Below are 21,320 nucleotides of genomic sequence, written 5' to 3'. Positions count from 1 at the left end.
GTAAATTTGCCTAATATTTTTAATTGCATTATTCGCTAATTAATATGTGATCACATTTCAAGTAAACAGGTTACTGCAGGTCTATTTGTCAGGCTGTTTAGGGGAGAACATTGGGTTTGATTTAACCCTTTGAATGTACAGGTAAGGTATTTGTGTTTGTTTTGCTTATTTCTCAAATAATTATCAAATGTGATACTGACATTCCCTTGAAATTTTTTTTTCCTTTAAGAGCACAAAAGACTTCTCACATATTTTGGGAAAACCCAGGTAGGTTTTGTCTTTTTATCTGTGTAATAGAACAGCTTGCAGAATGAAATGGTAAAAACGCTGCGATCCTAAATTCCCTCTCTTTTTAGAATACTTGAATTACAACATCAGTAACAGATTAAAAATCTGAAGAAGAACATGTGATATTAAATGAACCCTTCATCGAGGATTTCCAAGGGGCTGTGAGCCACTGAACTCATAGGTTTTGCACAAAGAGCAGAAATTAAGCAGACAGGAATGACTTCATCTGGTTTTTGTTGCTGCTTTTCCTTCCATGCCCAGCAGTCAGAAGGGAAAAAGTCTTAGTGATTTAAAGCTGTGGATTTCTCACAACGTCAGTGCTTTGTTCCTGAATGTTATGTTGAGTACATGGACTGAAGGAGTTTCTTCGTAGCAGCCTGAAGATGATCCCTGGCTCTGCCCATGGCTGTGCTGGCTCATTTTTCCACTCTGCAGATGGACCAAATAACCAGGTAACTGTTCTGTATCAGGAGGTCGATTGCTGTTCTTGACATAAGATTTTACTAGAAAGTGGCATTTTAAATCTTCTGAAATGCAAGGATAAAATGTCACCTGATTCCTCAGCAGTTTGAGGGACAGTTAGCAAATCATTCTCTGTGCCCTTTCCCAGTACATATTTAAGAGCTGTGACAGACAGGTCAGGGGTGCTTGAGCAAGCAGAGCCTCACACGTGTGCAGGGCTTGCTCTGAAATGTCAGATCTGTTTGGTGCAGCTTTTTATTGGGCTGACAGGTGCAGTTAAAAGTGATTCACATCCTGATCATTAGCTGTGTTTTTCTTTCCTCAGGTTTCAACTGCCCACAATTAAAGGTAATAAATTTGAGAGAAAACACGGAAGAGCAGCAGCAGAACTCTGGAGGTAAAGGTGAGGTACTGGGTGTGGGCTGGTGGCTGCTGGACTTGCCAGGGACTTCCCAGCCAGGGCCCTCTTTGGCTTTTATTTTACAGCTGAGGCAGAGAAACTTCCATACTGCAGAAAGGTCAGTCAAAAACCAGAAGGCAGTTTTCTCCTTTTCACTGCAAAACAAGACTCTGCATTCTGGCAGGTAAACACAAGGCAGAATGTAGATTGTTGTAATTATATGAAGTTAATAGTGTTTGATTTTTTTTTTTTTAAATTTGTTCCTGAAGAAAATGTAGAAGTCTTGGGGGACCTACCTGAAATGGAGGTGGGAAATGAGCTAAGGTAAACTGCTTCTAACCAGCATTTACAGAGCTGAGTAAATGAGAAAATATGTTTTTATAAACTCCAGCAGAAACCACCTTAGGTAAATCAGTTCCAGTTCCACAGCACAGAGGGGACAGCTGAGCCCACAGTAACAGGTACTTTATAGTAAAAACCACTAAGTTTGCTTTTTAAATAAATATGGTCTGAAAACAAAACCAGCCCATAAATAAATGGCTATATGCTTTATCTACTACTCTAATTCAGCTTTTTGACCACCATTTATTGCTTTGTGTTTTGTGTGAGTACAGTGTGTAGTTACAGCCTCTGCTCAGTAGCGTTTACAAGGTCTGGTGATGTTCAGATTCTTTGAGGAGCTGTCCTTGCTAGGCCAGGACAGACCTGGCTGGCCTGAGCAGGAACCCAGGCTTTTTTCTAAGCAGGCTTCAGCTTTCCTGGCTGCTTGAGGATGGTGCTTCCACTGTGACGGATCAGCTGTATTTGAAAACAGCATTTGCCTGATGGTGGCCTTTGCCATGGAATTGTCTCACCACACCCAGCAGCTCCTGGTCTGAGCCCTGTCCTTCCTTAAGGGAGTTCCCTGCGTGTCCTGTGCTGTGGCACAGAGTGGAGGAGACACAGGTTGGTGTCACTGAGGGGCTGGTTGGGAAATCCACGGCTGGGATGAGCTGTCACTAACTGTGGCCATTAATAACTCCCATTCCTGCTCTTTGTAGCTTCATCGGAGCTGTGGGAAACACCCAGTCCTGGTGGGAGCACAAGGAGCACCCAGACACCTTCACAGGTAACTCTGATGGCATTAAACAAACATGGTGCTGTTAGGTTTTGTTTTGGTTAAGATCAGCAAAGGTGAAAAGTCTTGCTGACAGTGTAATGTAACTGAAATCATTTATTACACTGACCCTGTCCCGTGGCAGGAGCACAGTAACTCTGAGTGTAGATGTACCTTTTATTCACTGCTCTGCAGAAAGAGGAGTTGCTTTAGAATCTGTTCTAGAATAATTACTGAATTCAGAGGGGCAAGGCACTCCTTGTTCAAATGAGGGTATTTAATTAAAGCCTGTTCTTGTAAAGCCAGGCTGAAGGGGTGGCCCAGGCAGGTGAAAGTGCAGGCCCCTCTCAGCCTGGACACACTCAAAGAGCAGCAGCAGGTTTTAGTTGTGGCTCTTTGCCCAGTCCTGAAGAGCACAAGGCCAGCTGGACATCCAGCATTACCTGACTGAGGACTGGCAGCAGCAGCCAGAAAAGGGACACAGCCCTCATCCTTCACTTGTAAGGATTCATAGAGAGGAACAAGACACCACTTACTCCCCCCTCACACAACATGTTTCCAGGACAGACAGACAATGACCCAGAGAGTTAAACTTAGCTTTATTTCATGGTTACATTTAGCCTCCAGCATTTTTTCCCCATTAAACGTTGCCTAGGGTCTATAGTATCTGGGAACAGAACTACATGGCTGCAGCAGGAAAGCAAAGCAAGAACCCCACGATAAAAGAGCACCTTTGGATTGCAGCGTTCAAGCTTTCCCTGTGAGTCTCTGTGCTGTGTTGCTCAGACAACTGCTGAATCATGAACACCAAATGAGTTTGAAAGAATTTCTGTGGTCCTGGAAGGAGCAGAAATTGTAAATGGCAGGTTGGTCTGATAAGGAAATTTAGTCCATGTATGAAAATAGCTCAAAGTTCTTCTATATAAAAATATGCCAAGTTGTTGAAAATTTGAAGCACAGCAAATAAATACTTACAGCTGGTTTGGGGCTGAGAACACATCACCTCTGAGGTCAGAAACATTCTCTAAAATGAGCCTTTGCCCAGCCTTCACTGAACTAGGTCCTGCTGGCATTTGCCAGGTCAGAAGCTGGGTTTGCTGTAAGTTTTGTCCTTTGTGTCCGAGCTTCCCAGACAGAGGCAGGTGTAAGGTAAGGAGCAGGTCCCAGTGAGGTATTTTTGAAGTTTCCATGCAGCCCGTGACTCTGCACTGAAAGCAGCCATGGGAGGGGTGGGACTGACATCGGGGTCATTCCCACTCTCAGCACGTGGACACAGAACATGGCTACAAGGAGGAAGAGGTTTCAGGTGTCTTCCTTTTGTCTCCTAGACTGCCTCAGGCCTGGCTGAAGAACAGGAGTTAGTCAAGAACAGCTGAAGTCCACAGAGGGATGGCATCCCATTCTTCTGAGGGAAAAGTGAGTCCTTAATGTTTTCTCAGCCTTCCTCACTATCAGACTGAACCTTTTTTGGATGCAGAAGAGCAGAAAGTAAAGCAGTTTTAGTGGTTGTGAACTCCTTGGAGCAGGTCTGAGGGCTCAGAAGTTTCTTTCATTCCTAAAAGAAACAAGCAACTTGTTAGAAGAAATACATAAACCTGTTTCTGTTATGAAACAAAACTACCTCCTGTAAAGCATCTCATTTAATTACCTACTTGTTTTCTCTTGTGAAGGGTCCAAGGGGACCAGTGAGCCTTTCCTCTGTACCAAACACTTCACTTTTTAATTTCTCTATTGATGTTTAATTGCTTGACATTTCACTAGGTTGCAATGCACCTGGGGGAGTTTTAGGGATCAGTAATAAAACTCTGCTCTTTGCCAGTGACCTGAACTTTTTACTTTCCTAATCCTGCTGCAGGCAAGGTCCCCTTGGGGAGCATGCCAGGTGTGCTACCTGCATCTGCTCAGGCTGTCACAAAACTGTCTCCAGGCTGTGTCTGCCCCTTGGTTGTGTCCAGGTGCTACTGTGACCTTGTAGCCACCACCACCCCTGCCTGGCCACCCTGCCATTTCTCCAGCCTTTTCCTTGTAGCCAAACTTGGCACCACAAGCCAGTGCCTGTAACAGAAATAGCTTCTGCAGCCCTGTTTTCTATTTTTATTCTGAATCACTCCTTAAAATGTCACCACTCTTCTGCATTCCTGGGTTAGTCACTGCCATGGCTCAAGGTGAGTTTCAGGGATGTGCTGCTTCGTATGTTTTAGTAATAGCTTGGAGTCATTAATGCTCCTAATGCAGAGGAGCACAGCCCTCCCAAATCCCTCCTCACCTGAGAGCACAGCAGGACACAGTCCCTGCCTACCTGCCCAGTACAGCAACACCCCGGGGCCGGTGTTAGGGCAACGCTGCTGCTTTTGTTCAGGGTAATTACGTGCCAGAGAAAACAACAAAAGGTTTTATTTGTACCACACCCACCAATTACTGCCTACTCGCAAGAGCCAGGACACTTCCCTGGCTGCCGTCAGTCACTTTGCTTTTTGCAGCGCGTTAAATTACCACGAGGGCATCCCTGAGCTCTCAGTTTGGGAAATACTTGCTTTGAAGTTAAATTGAACACTTAGGGAGTGCAGAGTGAACAGTCCATCTCCAGGTAAACTCACATGTTTCCAGATCTCTCCAGTCCTCTCAATTACAATAGTTTGTGATTTATTGACAGGTGATGTGACCTTGTAGTCATCAGACAGGAGACCCAGAATAGGATACTGATTCCTATACCTGCAGAGAGTTGAACAGGTTGCTTAACAGACCCTAAATAAAGGAAATCCCAAAGGATGTGTTTTTAAGAAAGGTGAATAACACATTACTTTTTAGTGATGATGGCTGTCACCCCAGGGGACTGACTGCCAGATAATTTCTCATGCTTCAGTCTGAAGAGCTCCTGAGAAAACCAAAAGCAAACATTGATTTGAAGTAATGTTTTCTGAAGTATCAGTTCAATAAAGTCACAACAAAATATTTGCAGAACTTCATCTCAAAGAACAGTCTGAAAATCTGTCATTCCAGAAGGCTGGCAGAGGAACAGCATTCAGTTAAAACAAATCCTAGCCCCTATTCCTGAGCCAGGAGAGGACAAAGGACTTCCTGGTAAGGTTTCACCTACACAGTACATAGAGGTTTAAACACAAAAACCCTTAGAAGAGAAATAATTTGCATTATTTTACCTCTTGCTGTTGTTTAATAAAAGCCTCTTTGTCCTCCAGCAGCGATGTCAGTTCGTGCAGCCTCATTTGCAAGTCACTGTTGCTCCCCTCTCTCCTGGTTATGTCCTGCTGGAACTGGCACAGCTGAGACTGCAGAACAAGGCAGGAGCTCTCAGGTGTGGGGGGCTCTGGGCAGGGCCCATCAGCACCCACCCAGGGCTCCGGAGCTGGCCTTTCATTAACACCATCAACAGTGAGACCCAGGCATTTTCAGATCAGGAAGCTGAGCCACACAGTAAATTCAGAAAGTGCTAATTGGACTGAATTCTACCCAGTATTAATTTAATTCTTTTATAACTCTGTAAAGCTAAACCAACACTGAAGCAGTTGAATTGGCTTCCAGACACTTTTATTACTGATTTCCATGAGAGACATTTCCTACATACAGCTGTGACTGAGATTTATTTTTGTTTCCTATTGAGCATCTTTTGACTAATTTCTTATGTTACCAGGACACATGAAATATCCCTTTAGAACAGCCTGCTAATCAGATTGATCCCTAGTTTCTTCATGTAAAGAACTGCTGGGGTGTTTTTAAAATCACAGTTTTCTGTTCTACTGTAAAGGTTTTGAGCCATCACCACTGTCTATGAGTAAAGTAACTGCAGAACCAGAAGACACCCAAAAAGTGCTTGTGGTAGATCTCTGCTGTTGTAACTGCAAGAGCAGCTGTCCCTGCACACAGCCAGTGCCAGCAGAGCCCCTTACCCTGAGGCTGCGGATCTCCCTGTCCTTGTCCTCCCTCAGGTTGTTGATCATCTCCACGTAGCGGCTGGAGAGCTCGTCCGTCGTGGTCTGCAGGGTTGGGCTGGAGCAGCTCTGCAGCAAAGAACCAGTTTTTATTTTACAAAGAGTTTTCATCATTAGTTTTCCTACACTAATCCCTCTGAGTCTGGGACCCAGACTGCACCCAGCCAGGTGAGCCCTCACCTGCAGCTTGAGACTCTGGATCTCCTGCTCCAGGGCCCTCTTGCTGTACTCCAGCTCCTTCAGCTGGCAGTCCTTGTCCCCCTCACTGAGCCGCAGGGACAGCAGCTGTTCCTCCAGGGAGCGGCATTTGGCAGTGCTGTCCCTGAGCCCTTGCTGGAAAGTACAGGGGGAATGAGCACATGGAATTCCCCAGGGGAGGAACAGCATCATACACACAGCAGGCAGCAGTTACTCAGAGTACCCAAAAGTCAGCAAACTGCCCCGATTTTGGCTGCCTGGAATGACACTGAAAATGTCTAGATTCACCTGCTGCTGACGATTGTTCTCCCTCAGAGAAGCCAACATTGTTTCGTATTCTTTTACTTGAGAATCCTTAAAAGCCAAATCCTTCTTCAGCAAGACATTGTCTGTTTCCAGCTTCTGCAGGACAAAAGTCAAAAGCTCACAGTCAAAAGCTGCAATTTTTCAGTAAACTTCCCATAAAGTGCAACACACACGTTTTTAGTAAAGGGATGTTTTAGAATCGAGAGAATGCTCAACTTTCTTGAAAGTCTGGGGTTTAGGTACACAGCACACACTGTAGTGCCTGTGGCTTTGTGCTGGGTGGTGAGCGCTGGGATCCTGGACACTGCCCTTCCAGTCTGTCCCAGAAACAATTTAAATAGAAGCCAACAAAAAAACCCCAAACAAACAAAAACCACCGCAAAACTAAGCCTACTGCACAGACTCCTTGTTCTGGGCTCAAGTTCAAACTCCTTCTCCCTCAACTTTGCATTTTCCAGGACAATGCTGTGACATTCCCAGCAGTGCCAGCACTTGGGCTGGTGTGGGAAACACTGCTGCTTCCCCAACAGGAATGATCTGCTGCCTGCATCCACAGCCACAGAGTTGGGATGGCTGAAGCCCAGAGAATCTCTGGAGCTGCCCAAGCCCCCCGTGGCCATCCAGGCCTCCCGAGGCACTGACAGAGCAGCCACTGCCATCAGCACAGCCACAGCCTGGAATGCCAGCCCTGGGCTCCTGCTGCCAGCTGGGAACAGCTGGATGAGCTGTGGGCAGTGAGGAACAGGACTCACCCCCAGGTCATCCTGCAAATGGCAGAGCTCCTCACGCAGATTCTTGAACGTGGAAAGCACAAGTCTCAGGGATTTGTCCGATGTCACTCTCATCTGGGAGGGGAGAAATTGAAAGGGTAATTGGGATTAATTAGGCAGCTTTGTTTACAATATGCCTGACAAGAGGTAGAACAGAAACTGCTTTACAGCTGACAGTAACTTCTAAAACCAGTGCATGTCCTTTGAAGTGCCCACAGTTTCTACAAGAAGCATTTTCATTGCATTTTGTTCTGCAAATGCCAGTGTTCAATTTCTGCTTGTAACACAGGAGAACGTTGTTAACGTGGAAGGAACAACAGGGTAAGGAACTGAGCCTTTGTACACCAATAAAGCGAAAAATAAATTGTTAATATTGCACAATTACTATGGGAGCTTTCAAAGCTTTGCGCTTACACTGATTTTTAGAAATTGCTGCCCTGCCTGAAAAGAGAAATGAGTCATGTTTGAGATCTGGCAAAGCTTTGGGCTCAAGGGTGAGGGAACTTAATTAACATTTTTAAAAATTTAAATTGAAAAAGCTCATATAGCCAACTCCTCCCTTTAAAAGGAAAAAGATCCCAAAGATGAAAGGAATCACCTGGATGAAAGAGAAAACCAGAAGTGACCACAGCCCAACACTTTTCTCCTTTGGAATGTTAATTTCAATGTCTCTAATAGCCATGTATTGATTCAGGCAAAAGCATAAATTGCTGCATTTCATGATACATTTATAATATTTAAAAGAAGAAGAATAGACTTTGAAAGGACACACAAAATAACTCCTCAAGTTGTGACTCTCTGGAAGGGCTGAATATTCTGTGCAAAAGCTGTGGTTTTTTACTGTCTGGACAAAAGTGGAATCCTCCTGCGTGTTCCCTTAACTTGGAAGAATGAGCTCTCTATCCCTATGGGGATTGGCCCTTGCCCAGTTTTTTATCCCCACTGGTGCTGTGGTGTGACTGAGCCTTCATTCCTAGTGTAACTCAACTTTTTGTTTGTTCTATAATTAAAGTGGAAGTTCACTTTTGCTGTATGGTTTTGTTGGTTTTATTGTGTAATACACTACAGTTTGAAAGAAGGAATTGAGTCAAATGGTGAAATTTAGACTATAAATGTGTAAGGAAAACCCCACTCAGCAATTGCTTCATGCTAGAGGTTGCTAAAGCCCAGAGGTGCTGTGTGCTTTTCCTGTGGAATTCTCTGTGTCCTTAGAGGAGCCTCTGGGCATTCCCAACTTGGGATCCTGGGCTGTGCAAACCCTTCCCTCCCAGCTCTGTCCCAGTGGCCAAGGGGTCTGGGAACACTCTGGGTGTATCCTGAAAACACCTGGTTCCCCAAAAACCATTTTGGCTGCATTTTTTAATCACAGCTGTGTGGGTGTAAAACCAGCTGGACACATAGACAACAGGAAATGCCTGTTCCAGCTTTTTCACCTGGAGCTGAACCAGCCTCCTGGGACAGTGTGCAGCATGAGGCCATGGAATATTTGGGGGTTGATGTCCATCTTCCTTGTAAGAGAAGCACAGAATAATTCCAGGTGGAAGGGACTGGGGAGGTCAGAGCAGGGCAGCTGCAAACTCAGTCCAGGCTGCTCCTTCACACCTCCATTCCAATGGACTTTTTTTTTTACCAGGAAGTAATTCCAAGGTGCAGCTCCCCGGTAGGATCACCCTCCCCCTACCTGAGGGAGCCCAGATCAGGATGCTCCTGCTGAGGCTGCCCTGGATCCTGCTCTGACACTCCTGCCTGGCAAAGGCAGCTCTGAGTGCTGAGCCGTGCTTTTGGCAGCTGGCAACAAACAGAACCATTGCTGCTGTGGTTCAGGTGTAAAGGGTTTTGTCCTCCTGTCTGGTTCTCCAGCTCCCTCCCCACCCCTCCCTGCCTGCTCCGTGCCCAGCCATGGGGTTGGGCTGTGAGCACATGGGATTCAGGCTCTGCTTCTGTTTTTAGCGCCTCCTATTTGTGTTTGGCTTTTAAAGTAAAGCCTTAATACACAAAACAGAAAGATGAAAGGTCTCTGTTCTCTCAGTGGTCTAAAGCCAAGAGTTTCCAGTGAAACTGCAGGAAAGCCCCAGTAAAGCTCAGTTTAAGACACGAGTGGACTGTGGGTCCAGCTGGCACTTCCCTTAACACCACCATTCCACCCCCCCTTTACTGTAGAAACAGTGGAATGAGGGAATGCAGAGTGAAGTGTGTGATGTACCAAGTCCCATCTCCTTGTGAGCCAACTCCTACTGCACCCAGTTCCTACAGGCTGCCACGCTCCCATACCTGGAGGAGATAACGAATCTGCTGCTTTGTTGCCTCAGACAGTCCTTTGGGAATTAATTCCTCAATATCTTCAGTCTAAGCAAAGAAGGGAGGAAAGGGGAGACATCTTGATTAAGAATTTTGCCTGGTAGATAGTAATGTGGTTTCTTCATTAATTACACAGCTCTGCTATGAAAAACATCCTTAGTACAAGGCAAATAAGAACAAAAATAGATCAAAGTCTATCCAGAAAACTTCCAAAGTCTTTTATATGTGAGGCATGTACAAAGTGAGATTAAGTGATACATGAAGCATATATTCAAATCCTTGAATTTAACATTTATTTCAAAAGCAGTATTCAAACCAATCCTCTCTCAGGGATTAACAGCTGATGCTACAACTCCCAGCAGTTCATGGTGGGGAAATGCCTTGTGTTTCTGACCAGTGAATGGGCTGCCAGTAAACCCCAGATGACCAGCAGGAGATGCTGCCAGGATTCAGTGGCATTTGCTTCCTGCAGGTGAGCCCTGAACAGGTATTTCTGCCCCATTCACACTGAATGCCTTCAAAGGTGCAGCACCTGCTGCTCAGCTGCAGCACTCACAGGCCAGGGAGTGATGGAGCCCTTTCAAAAAAAAAAATTCTGAAAATACAGGTACCTGTGCAAGTCATTTTCCAGTGAAACCATTATTGGCAAGAGAGACTTCCAAAATTTGACTCATACTGGAATAATGTGAATTCTTCAAGTTTCCTTTCAGTATTATCACATTTATACCTGCCTGGCAGTAGGTTTCAGGCTCTGAATGTTTTTTGCCAAGCAGGAACCATTAACTAACAAAGACCAGCCTCCTCCATTGCAACAGGCTTGGCTAATTTGCTTGAACCCCCCCACCAGTGTCAGGGGACAGCCTGGGCCTTACCTGGCATGTTAATTCGATGTCGTGGTTCCTGTAAAACACAAAATCCAAGGATCTGTTAACACAAAACTGCTTGAGAACTTTCAGGATTCAGGCCCACATTCACCACTAAAAGATTGATGGACAATACAGAGCAAGGAAGGGCCTTTATCAGCTCAAGAGTCATTACCTTCCCTCTGTGGTGCCAGGCAGTGACTGTTAAACACCACTCCAGCGAGGAATTCCCGGGGAGACCGGAGCCCTACAGCAGCACAGCTAACACAGGCTGACAATCCCCAGTTCTTTGGGCAGTTATCCAAATTATGGTCAGTTAACCCAATTACTCCCTTAATTGCCTGGATAATGGTTTGCCCACAACTCTGCTGCAATACCCTGTCCCAAGTGTTGACTTGGCACTGTCAGGGTTTTTGTGGTGGTTAAATTCCCTTTTTCCCTCTGCTACAGGACCACTTTCCTTATTCAGTAACCCTTGAAAGCAACCAGACAAGACCAGGAGTGAGGGGGAAGAATGAGGGTGATTGGGAGGGAAGGGGGAAGGTTGTGCAGGCTCTGAATCTCACTTCTTCCCACAGATGGTCTGCAGAAAACATGCTTAATGTTCATTTGGGTGTAGAGACTGCGCTTTATGCCTGGTGGCTGTTCTTTAATCCATTAACACATGTTGAAACAACATTTCAACAGGACAGAGGAACTTTGGACATTTGGGTTGTTTCTTCAGGACACAGTAATTGTATCATGAAATATATGTCAGCATGTGCTGTAAGTACTTGTTTGCTGAAGTGTACACAATGTGAGACACAATTCCTAAGCATCAAATTCAATAAATTTCCTTGGCTTACAGCATTTTTATGTCCTCAGTTACTTGCAAATCAGATGAATGTGTAAAACATCCAGTCAGTTCTAGCTGTCAGGAAGAAAAAAAGAGTACAACCAATCCACAAGCACCACCATGCCTGTCAGCTGTGCAGTGCTGGATGTCTGGGACACAGGCATGACAGATCCAGTGGCAATACCTTGTGCCAATCTTCTCCACGTGCTGCAGCAAACAGCTGTACAGGTCAGTGCTCTTGCGGTGCAGCTCCGCCAGCAGCTCCCCAAAGAAGCGACAGTCCAGCTGCTCAGGGTTGTCCTGGGGGCAGCTCACCTGGCAGGAGACAGGCAGGAGATCAGAACAGGATCCCTTCTTCGGGAGGAAAGCTGAACATGAGAATGCTACAGGTAGAATGGACTTGGGTCTGGCTGCTCTTAGACATTTGCAATTTGTTTACACTTTCCTTGGTAGTGAGTCTTCCATGTCTGCTGGTTTTCAACAAACTGTACAGAGAGGAATTACTTCCTTTAGAACAACAGGCACTAAGTCCTGCTTCCACAGCAGTGCCATCATTTGTCATCAGCTCTATAGGAACATCAGCCCAAGCTGAGTGTCCCAAGCTGCTTGATGGGAGTGTCGGGCTCTGGAAGGTTCTGCACATGTCTGACACTGAGGTCCCCAGGGTGTTTGTCTTTGTCACCCAAACACCGACTGGGTGCACAGGAGGGACCTGCTGCACTCCCTCTCCAGCTGCACTAACAGGCTACAGCTATACCAGGAAGTTCCTTTTGTGCTTCCAGTGAATCTGTGTCAACAACTTTTGCATCAAATTGAAATATATTTGAAGCCCTGGTTGATCAGCGTAGGAGGAGAGGAATCCTGAGCTGATGTTTGTCGAGGTTATAAAGCAAAGTGTGTTTTCTCCCAAACTCGAGGCAGAGCTGTGCATCCCTCAGTCTGTGTGTACAGACTGACAGGTGGAACCTGACTGAATTGATGGGTAAAGAAAAACAAAACCAAACAACCCAGCGAGACTGAGCACAGTTAAACACCATGGGCTGATGTCAGTCAGTGCACACCTGAGCACAGGTCTGTGACAACGAGAAATACAACACCTCAAAGAGCCATTCCCCCCTCAACAGCACATGACAAAACCTCAAACAGTTCCAGACAGACATACAGACCCTGCTTAGTTCCAGGGGTGTGGTGCTGAGAGTTCCAACAAAACCTGCACAGACATAAACCCCTTCATTCCCAGAGCTTTGTCCCTGCCCAAGAACAAAGCATGGAGCTCTCACCAGCTCGGGGGCCGTGCTCCTCCTCACGGTGTGTCCCCGGCACTCGGCGCTGCCCGGGCACAGCTCGCAGGCGCTGCCCGTCTGTGTCTGCTGGCACTGCTGGCTGACCGGGAGCGGCAGCGCGGGCGGGCACTGCGGGCACTGCTCCGCCTGGCACACCTGGAACTGCCTCTCCTGCCGACACAACGGGACTTGTTAGTGCTGGACACGCCTGGATGGGGTGGGAGATTAACCTCAACAGCGAATGAAATGTGTCTGTGACTGGCAAGGCTGGGAGTGGTTTCAGATGTTTTAATAATCCAAATAATTTTTTTTTTTTTTTATTCCTACCTGAAAGTGAGTTTGCCTCACACTTTTATGCTCCAGGGTTGTAATTCACCATTTTCCCTCCAATTTTAGAAGCTGCCAGTGAAAAGCACAGGAGAGACACCTTTCCCAAGGTGGATGTCCCATTACACATGAAAATTTCCTTCAAAACTACACTCCTGATTTGGCCTAAATCTAAACATACCCCACGTAACAAAAACCAGAACTATAGTTTCCAGGACTTCCACGATTTTTTATTCTTTTCTTTGCACATCATCTGCAGAAAGAAAGAAGCTATTATTTATAATTACTTCTTTTTTATTTTTCCGCTTCAGAGACTGGACATCACAGATAATTCACCTGTCTAAAATCCAGAGTGCCATGAATACTTTGTTTTTTTTAAACTGAAGTTAAAAACCCCCCAGGTAAATCACTCTGAGATATGCTAAATTTCAATTTTTTTTCTTGTTGGAAATACTTCCGAGCAATAAAATGGAGCAATATTTTTGCTATTGACAAAACACCAGTTTTAAGATGAAATTTCAGACAAGTTTGCCAAATATATATTGTTTCAAGAGTCAGTAAAAAAAAAAATTGTCTTTTTAACTTTTTAACCTTTTTTTTCCAAAAATTTATCTTGGTTGTTCTGTTGTGAAGCTACTGTAAGAAACTAATTCACAGTCACTATTCAGATACAGACTGACAGTATTAGAGATACAAAGCAGTTTTCATTTTTAATAAATAAATAAATTCTCTGGAAAAATATGGCAAACATTCCACCTTCTGCTCTCCTTAAATATTGTTTCATTTACTCTGAGAATGTGTCCTAGTTCTCAGATTGGCAGCTACTCCCAACAAAAACAAACAAAAACCCAGAACCAAACCAACCCAGAAACATCAATTTCCTGCTACCACCTCAATTTTCTTTTTGCAATAGATAATACAAACACCCAACTTACTTGGAGGGGATTTAATAGCTCATATTTTCTTATTGTCTTTTCATAGATGACATTATTTCCAGGACAGAAGTTTGCCCCTCTAAGAAAAGGGGATAATGGCTCCTGTAAAACACATAAATAAAAACATCCTTAAATCTTGTCAAACAGCAAACTCAGGATTAGTGTAATTTTGACCAAAACTAGGTAATTTAAAGACATGTGAGATGTCCTTTAGGATGTGTACATTTGAGTGTGCCCCCATTTGGAAACAAAGTGGCTGTGCTTGCATAGGGACTGTGCGAAATAAACACAGTAGAAGCAGTTAGTAGCTAATCAATATTAATGAAGACTTAGGTGCTGAGAGGTGGGAGCCTGACTGGCCATTCTGCAGTGTTTTCAATCCCTCATAATTCCATCTCTCACCCTCAGAGGTGTGAGCTGTGTGCTTTCAAAGTGTTTGTCATGCCCCGTGGAGGCAGCTGGGGAAGGAGCTGAGGGAACTCCAACACAGTTTCCCTACCTGATCCGGGTTCTCGATAATGATCCTGCGAATGGTGCCCTGCAAGGAAGGGAAAAAGGTTCAGAGATTACTGCACTTCAACCTCTAACACCTTTCCTGGCAGAGCTCAGGCCTTCATAGATTCCCAAAGGAATCTTTATGGACATTGGCTGAAAATACTTTGGGATCCACTGGCCACAATCACCTGGAGATGTTTTAAACCCAGGGCCTTCCGACCCCAAAGGAATTGGCCCATGTGCAGCATGGCCAGACACAACCCATCACTGCATTTTAAGAGTTGGGTTTTTCTCAGTCCCCTCTTTGCAGGTCTGAGGTAATTAGTCCATATTTTCTGTAAGTGCAGCAGAACAGGCACAATTCAAAGCTGGATGAGGCTTCCTGGATCCCATGTCCCTGTTCCAGTCCATCTCTCTTACTTTCAGTTTTTCATGTTACACATCTAACTCAGTGGTGTAGATGGAGATACACCATCAATTCTTTTTGTTTCACTAAGGCATGAAAATTTGGATTTTGCTTAAACTCAGAGGTGGACAGAGGAGCCACCCAGCAACCCACTGGGTCACATCCAGTTCACACAACTCCACAATTGCCATCTATGGGAACGATGCCCACACAGAGCATCTGCACATTCCTGAATGAAAAATGAGATGTACCTTTTTAAATTACAAAAATCTGTCCCTGGAAGCAGCTTTGTTTTCAAATAGATTTCTTCAGGTTTTGCCCCAGTACTGTCTACAAGCAATTGTAGATGCTGTCCTCCACCAATTCCAACAAATCACACATTGCTTCAACTCTTCACATCCAGGCCTTTACCCAAAAAAGCAGAGTTCCCACTGAATCCAATCTAAGGACTGGGCAATTTGTCAGTTTGCAGCATCCTGTTTATTCTCCCTCACAGCACAAACCTCCAATTTTCATAATGGATCATTTCTTCCCCAGATGCAGGGGGAAGTTTATGTGGCTGCAGTTCAGTCTCAGACACATTCTCAGCCAGGTGAGAGCAGCTCTGAAGTAGGTCAGGTTTCCTGACAACTGTTGCATAACTTTAGGAAGCCTGGAGCAATTTTTCAGACTTCCCAAGGGTGAATCATAACAGCACCAGGAAAGAGAAACAAAAGTAGAAAAGAAACTGTTTTTGTAGCAGTCAAAGTAACTAAGGAATTTCAAAATTAAAAGTGCTGTAGAAACTTGGGAAGCTGCTCAGTGCTGCTCCCACCCCATGTGCCAGTGGTGCCAGCAGAACTCTGAGTATGGGGACACAACACCGAGAGGAGTCAGCAGAGGTGGAACCTGCAGCCCAGTCCTGCATCACTGACACCTGCAGAGCTGGAACTAAAAAGTGAGATACTCAACAAAGGGATGGCCACTGGTCCTTCCTTCAGCTGAGTCTCAGAGCAGGCATAGCTTGATCCCAGTGTCTGTGCTAGAGCACAGGGAGCTGTGACACAGGAGAGCCGTGGGACGGCAGGGAGTGCTTCATTCCAGTGCAGGGACACCACATGGCCATTGTGTAACATTAAAAACAGCTTTGGAATTCGCTGAAAGGTTGGAGAAATGTGCCAGGACTAACTCAAAGTCCAGAGAGGATAACACATCCAGGGTGTTCTCAGAGGAATAAACCCACAACTGAGAAGTCTGGAGCATTTTAAGTTGAAACAGACCTTTATAATATTCACAAGGACAGTCTCATTGTATATGCAATATTATACAGAACCTACAAATATTTTGCCTGGATAAAATTATGCTTATTTTCGAGATACCCAAACTCTTTCATTTTCAAAGAACTGCTTTACAAACATGGATTTGCCTGCCCTTTCTCCCATTCCAGCCAAGCAGGCTGGACTGGCACAGGCTGGGAGGGGACCAAGAGGCAGAAACACTGTGCCTGTGCCAGCCTGCGTTGCCCACACACAGCTCCACACAAGGAGGTGCCATCTCCAAGGCCTCTGGAGCTGTCCCCCAGCACTGGGGAGACTGCCATGGAAAGGGATCTTGGGCTATTTCCATTTTCCAGCATTCCCAAGGGGCATAGCTCAGGACACAGTGCAGTCACAAGATGCAGTGTTTGGAGATGCAGCATTTTCTGACTGGGAGAAGGAAGGGGAAGGTGGGATTCCAAAGGCAAAGCCCAGTGCTGTTATGGGGTTCAGTGGCATGACTGGGTTTGGAATTTATAACAACCTGACCAGTCAGTCTGGGTCTATTTTACAGAATCACAGAGTGGTTTGGGAGGGACCTTAAAGTTCTTCCCATTCCAACCGCTGCCATAGGGTTTATAAGGAGACTTTCCAAAGATAACACTAACACTTTCATAAATATTTCTTGTAGTCTTTAAGATTTCTAAATATTAAAATAAGCATTTGATAGATTTATCCTTACTGTGAGCCAATTTTATGTAGAAGCAATTGGTCCTCTCACTTTTATTTCAACAGGTTCCCCTTGGCTTCAGCCAACACAGATGAAAGTAAGAATTTCGTCTTTGTCAAAGGCCTTTATCCACAACACATTGTCTTGCTAATTACAAGCAGTCCAGTCATCTAATCACAATTTATGAGTTCCAGTTGGCAGGTGAAACGGGGAAATGGCAGGCTGTGTTTGAGGCTGTTACAACACAGACCAGCCCTGGAGCTGGTTAATATTACACCATTTTCATGGGAGCCCTTTGCACGTCACAGAACTGAGCCCAGCCACACAAACACCTGACTCCCAAAATTTTTCACATGGACAGAAAATCCCTACAAACCCTGTCAGAGTTTTGTCCTCTGCAAACATCTTGCAAGTGCCATTCCATATATTATCTTTTCATGACCACGGTGAAGGGATTCATACACATAAGCCACACTAGAAGGGAATTTATTCTCAACACTTCTCATTTAGATGAAGCAGAGCAAAATTTGCTGTGAATTATTCCAAGGACAAAACAAAGTTACATCGAGAAAGTAAAAAAACCCTGAATCCTGAACCACAAAAAGTACCAGCACATGTACTCTGTGCACACACCAATTTCAAACTCTCCCTCTCTCCAGCTTGTTGAAAGTGTACATAAACACAAGAGCACACCCCAGCCACATGACTGAAGACTAGCACTGTATCAACAGGGATGTAGATGTCTGTTATTGTTAATCCACAAAAGTTTTGCAGAAGCAAATTAAATATTGCTCAAAGACAGTCCTCTTCTTTACCAGCAGTACAGAGCTGAAACTACAGCTCGGGGCTGCCACTAACCCCAAACTCTCGTGTTACAACAAACACAGATGTGAGCTCAGTATCGGTCCATTATTCACTTTACGTGGCCCTACAGCTCAAAGGGCAACTGATCCACTCTTTGGGAATGCCCTACACCCCTCCCAGGGCTTCTCTCTGGCAACTCCCATTCAGCACCAAGCATGCCACTTCTGCCTCCTCCTAGCTGACTTCCCTGTTTGTTACTGTTTTCTGCTTTAATAACTTCCTAATAATCTGTATTAGGCACCTTCCTTCTCCACCACTGAAACTGCAACCCACACAGAGCCTGACTGAGCTACACCCTCTTGTTTTTAAAGTCTCGTCCAGCAAAACACTTCAGCAAGAAATTAGTTTTCATCAGCAGGACATAATGGATTCAGTGACTACAACAGATGTTGAAAATGAAACATCCTCCATAGAGCAGCGACAGCATTTGAGCCTGTAATCCTTGTTCACATACTTATCTAGGCAGAGGAAGCCTGGGACTGCAGTGTTTATGCCAATGAATATTTAATTAATTAACTGCAATTCAGACTATCATCCAGCCTAGCTGAGCAGATCACTTATCTGGGAGGTGAGAGACCTGTGTTTACACTCCTGCCCTACATCTTGCAAAAGAGGATTAACAACCTGGATAGAGGGAATGGCTCTGCCATAACCAACTCCTACAAAGCCATGATGATCACAGACTCATTCAGGTTGGAAAAACCCACCAAAATCATCGAGTCCTGCCACTCCCTAGCACTGCCAAGGCCACCACTTGGCCATGTCCTTAAGTGCCACATCCACACATTTTTGAACACTTCCAGGGACAGTGACTCCACCACTGCACTGGGCAGTGTGCTCTAATGTTTAACCACTCATTCCATGAAGAAATCTTTTCCAATATCCAACCTAAACCTTCCCTAACACAACTTGAGGCTGTTTCCTCTTTGTCCTTGCAGTAGCTGAGCCGCTTGCTCACTTCCCAGGATTTACATAAACCATGCTGGAGAGGAAGGCAGCCCTCAAACCATGCAAATACTGCTTTCAAAGGAATTCAGGTCTTGTATTGATCTTAATCCAGATTTTTTTTTTTTTTTTTTGACAGATAAATATAACACAGGAAAGAAAACTCAGTAAGAGTTCATATTGAAATAAATGTATGTTGCCATTTGAGTATAGCAGAGCAATCCTATCAATGTTAATGATATTCTGCTGTATGAAGGAAAATGTGTTGAGAATAAATTCTGATCTCCATTTCTGGTTTTGCAGTCAAATCTGTTCTTAAGCTATTGGTTTCTAGTTTCAATACACCAGTTGCATTAAATTCCACCGATACTTTCAAGCCATGCCTTGAATACACTCACAACAAACCTGCTGAACTGCATTGTGAGGGCTTTCCGAGCCCAACTCCAATACTTCAGTCGCGGACCTTATTAAGCACCATCGATTCAAAGAGAACTAATAAGCACACAGGCTTCGTGTTCCATTTACATGAGCAGCCCCAAGTCAGCAGAGCCGCGCGGTGACATCCCGGCGTGGGAAGGGAGCACCCGCCTGCGGCGGGATCGCTGCTGTGCCGGGATAGAACCGGCAAAAACGGCGTTCTGCCTTGAGAGGGTGCCGGCGCTGGGCGGACACGGGTGACACCGCGCTGGGGCCGGTGCCACTGACCGCATCCCTGCCTGGGAACAGCCCGGCGGGGCGGGGGACGGTCGGGAGCGGCTGCGGCGGCTTTTCCGCCGGGAAGCGCCCGGGGCGGGCGGAGGGGCCGGGGCTGGACCCGTCCCACGCCCGGGGGAGCCCGGCTCGACCCTCCGGGCGCACCCGCAGCTCCCAGGGTCGGGCTCCGGCTTCGACGGCGCCTCATTCCGGCCGGGAGCGGGTCGGGAGGGGAGCAGCGCCCGAGGGCCCGGGCAGGAGCCGGGTCCCGGGTCCGGGAGCAGCGCCCGAGGGCCCGGGCAGGAGCCGGGTCCCAGGTCCGGGAGCAGCGCCCGAGGGCCCGGGCAGGAGCCGGGTCCCGGGTCCGGGAGCAGCGCCCGAGGGCCCGGGCAGGAGCCGGGTCCCGGGTCCGGGAGCAGCGCCCAGGGGCCGGGCAGGAGCCGGGTCCCGGGTCCGGGAGCAGCGCCCGAGGGCCCGGGCAGGAGCCGGGTCCCGGGTCCGGGAGCAGCGCCCAGGGGCCGGGCAGGGCCAGGTCCGTGTCCGCCGTACCTGTGGCGAGTCGCAGCTGTGCCCGCTGTCCAGCGGCGAGGCGGCCCGGGAGGAGCAGGAGGTGCTGACCCGGCGGCAGCCCGGCCCGTAGGCGCGCACCCGGTCGTAGGCCACGGCGCCGTCCTGCTGCTGGTGCGGAGCGGGGTCCAGGCAGGGCAGCGGCCGCGGCGGCTCCGGGCACGGCGGGGGCTCGGGGCAGGGCGGCGGCTCGGGGCAGGGCCGGCGGGCGGGCAGGGTGCTGTAGTGCTGCTGCCGCCGGTAGTAGTGGTGCTGCTGCTGCTGCTGGAGGTGCGGGGGCAGCGCGGGAGGCTGCAGCTGCTGCTGCGCCCCGAACATCGCGGCGGGACTGCGGCGCTGCGGGGCCGCTCCGGCTTTACCTGCGCGGGCCGCGCCTTGGGCGGGCCGCACCTGCGGGCGGGGAGCCCCGGCCCAACCCCGCCCCGGGCAGGGCCCGGCTGCGGCACCGCCGCCCGCCCGGAACGGGCTCGGACCGACCGCGCTCCCGGTGTTACAGCCCCGCAGCCAAACGTCACCCAGCGCCGCTGGCAGAAAAGCAAAGCCCTGTGCTTTCAGTAAAGCCCTTTGCTGTCGTTCTCTTTACAACGTGTGTAGCGGGAGTGTAAAACCATAGTTATCTGCTACTCAAATGACTTAAATATTCTTTTCACGGGAGGTTATGAACTTCGCCAGAAAACCTTTCACACCTGCAGGAGCCGCGGTCGCCTTTGCCGGCTCGCAGGAGGCTCCGCCTGGGGCAGCAGCTGCCAGGGAAAGGAGCACGTTCTGTACCTGCATCCCTGCACCGCAGAGCACGGGCTGCCTTCAGTGACCAGCTGATCTGAGCATCCCAGGATGGTTTGGATTGAAAGAGACCTTAAATCCCATCCCGTTCCCACCCCCTGCCATGGGCAGGGACACCTTCCACTATCACAGGCTGCTCCAAGCCCCGTCCAACCTGGCCTTGGACACTCCCAGGGGAGCTGGGCACTCTGTGCCAGGGCCTCCCCACCCTCACAGGGAAGAATTTCTTCCCGGTATCCTATCTAGTCCTGCCCTCTATCAATGGGAAGCCATTCCCCCTTGTCCTGTCATTCCCAGCCCTCATCATTACAGATGGAACACCACGTGGCTCTTATCTAGAAAGGATGGGGCTTGTTACTTATTCAAAATCTCACTCTACAGAGAAGAATGTGAACTTCGTTTCTCAATCCAGCCTATTTTGAGTTGGATTCCTCTGGCAGCGTCAGGCAAGCCCTAACTGAGAACACAACTTTGTTCTGCAAGGTCATGTAGCAATAACGTAATTGTAGAATCTTGTATAATGAATATCCTTCTTAATGATAAACCTGAAATTCTTAATTTTGTCAGTTTGTTTCCCCTACATGCTTACTGTGC

General features: G+C 47.1%; 1 protein-coding gene and 1 long non-coding RNA gene across 4 annotated transcripts; one reads left to right on the top strand and one right to left on the bottom strand.

Moving 5' to 3' along the window:
• Window positions 1-806: 806 nt before the first annotated feature.
• LOC138110317 (uncharacterized) lies at window positions 807-3,658 on the top strand. The gene is made up of 3 exons (XR_011150880.1): window positions 807-2,095; window positions 2,191-2,258; window positions 3,575-3,658. It is a non-coding gene; the product is annotated as an uncharacterized lncRNA (long non-coding RNA).
• POF1B (POF1B actin binding protein) lies at window positions 2,829-20,290 on the bottom strand. Of its 3 annotated transcripts, XR_011150879.1 has the most exons (16): window positions 19,926-20,290; window positions 14,508-14,546; window positions 14,009-14,110; window positions 12,744-12,917; window positions 11,648-11,778; window positions 10,638-10,665; window positions 9,739-9,813; window positions 7,450-7,542; window positions 6,680-6,793; window positions 6,374-6,526; window positions 6,152-6,262; window positions 5,405-5,533; window positions 5,048-5,121; window positions 4,844-4,958; window positions 3,222-3,801; window positions 2,829-3,083 (listed from the first exon to the last, which is right to left on the bottom strand). XR_011150879.1 is itself a non-coding variant. In XM_069015056.1 (15 exons), exons 1-15 carry the CDS (start codon window positions 20,259-20,261, stop codon window positions 3,796-3,798), a joined length of 1,680 nt encoding a protein of 559 aa, XP_068871157.1. In that variant the 5' UTR covers window positions 20,262-20,290; the 3' UTR covers window positions 2,829-3,795. The 3 variants fall into 3 exon arrangements, 2 of the variants coding, with proteins under 2 accessions (XP_068871157.1, XP_068871156.1); XM_069015056.1 differs by having other exon boundaries at window positions 2,829-3,801; XM_069015055.1 differs by lacking the exons at window positions 2,829-3,083; window positions 3,222-3,801 and having other exon boundaries at window positions 3,810-4,958.
• Window positions 20,291-21,320: the final 1,030 nt, after the last annotated feature.

Source organism: Aphelocoma coerulescens, chromosome 4A (genome assembly GCF_041296385.1).
Source record: "Aphelocoma coerulescens isolate FSJ_1873_10779 chromosome 4A, UR_Acoe_1.0, whole genome shotgun sequence".
Lineage (NCBI taxonomy): Eukaryota > Metazoa > Chordata > Aves > Passeriformes > Corvidae > Aphelocoma > Aphelocoma coerulescens.
The sequence above is the reverse complement of the archived record's forward strand: the minus strand, read 5'-3'. Positions and strand labels throughout refer to the sequence as shown.

Coding starts and splice junctions, on each gene's coding strand:
- POF1B (XM_069015055.1), bottom strand. CDS start 20,261: ATGTTCGGGGCGCAGCAGCAGCTGCAGCCTCCCGCGCTGCCCCCGCAC. Junction 14,111..14,507: donor TTATCGAGAACCCGGATCAG/GTAGGGAAACTG, acceptor TGTGTTTTACAG/GAGCCATTATCCCCTTTTCT. Junction 6,527..6,679: donor AGAACAATCGTCAGCAGCAG/GTGAATCTAGAC, acceptor TGTACTTTCCAG/CAAGGGCTCAGGGACAGCAC.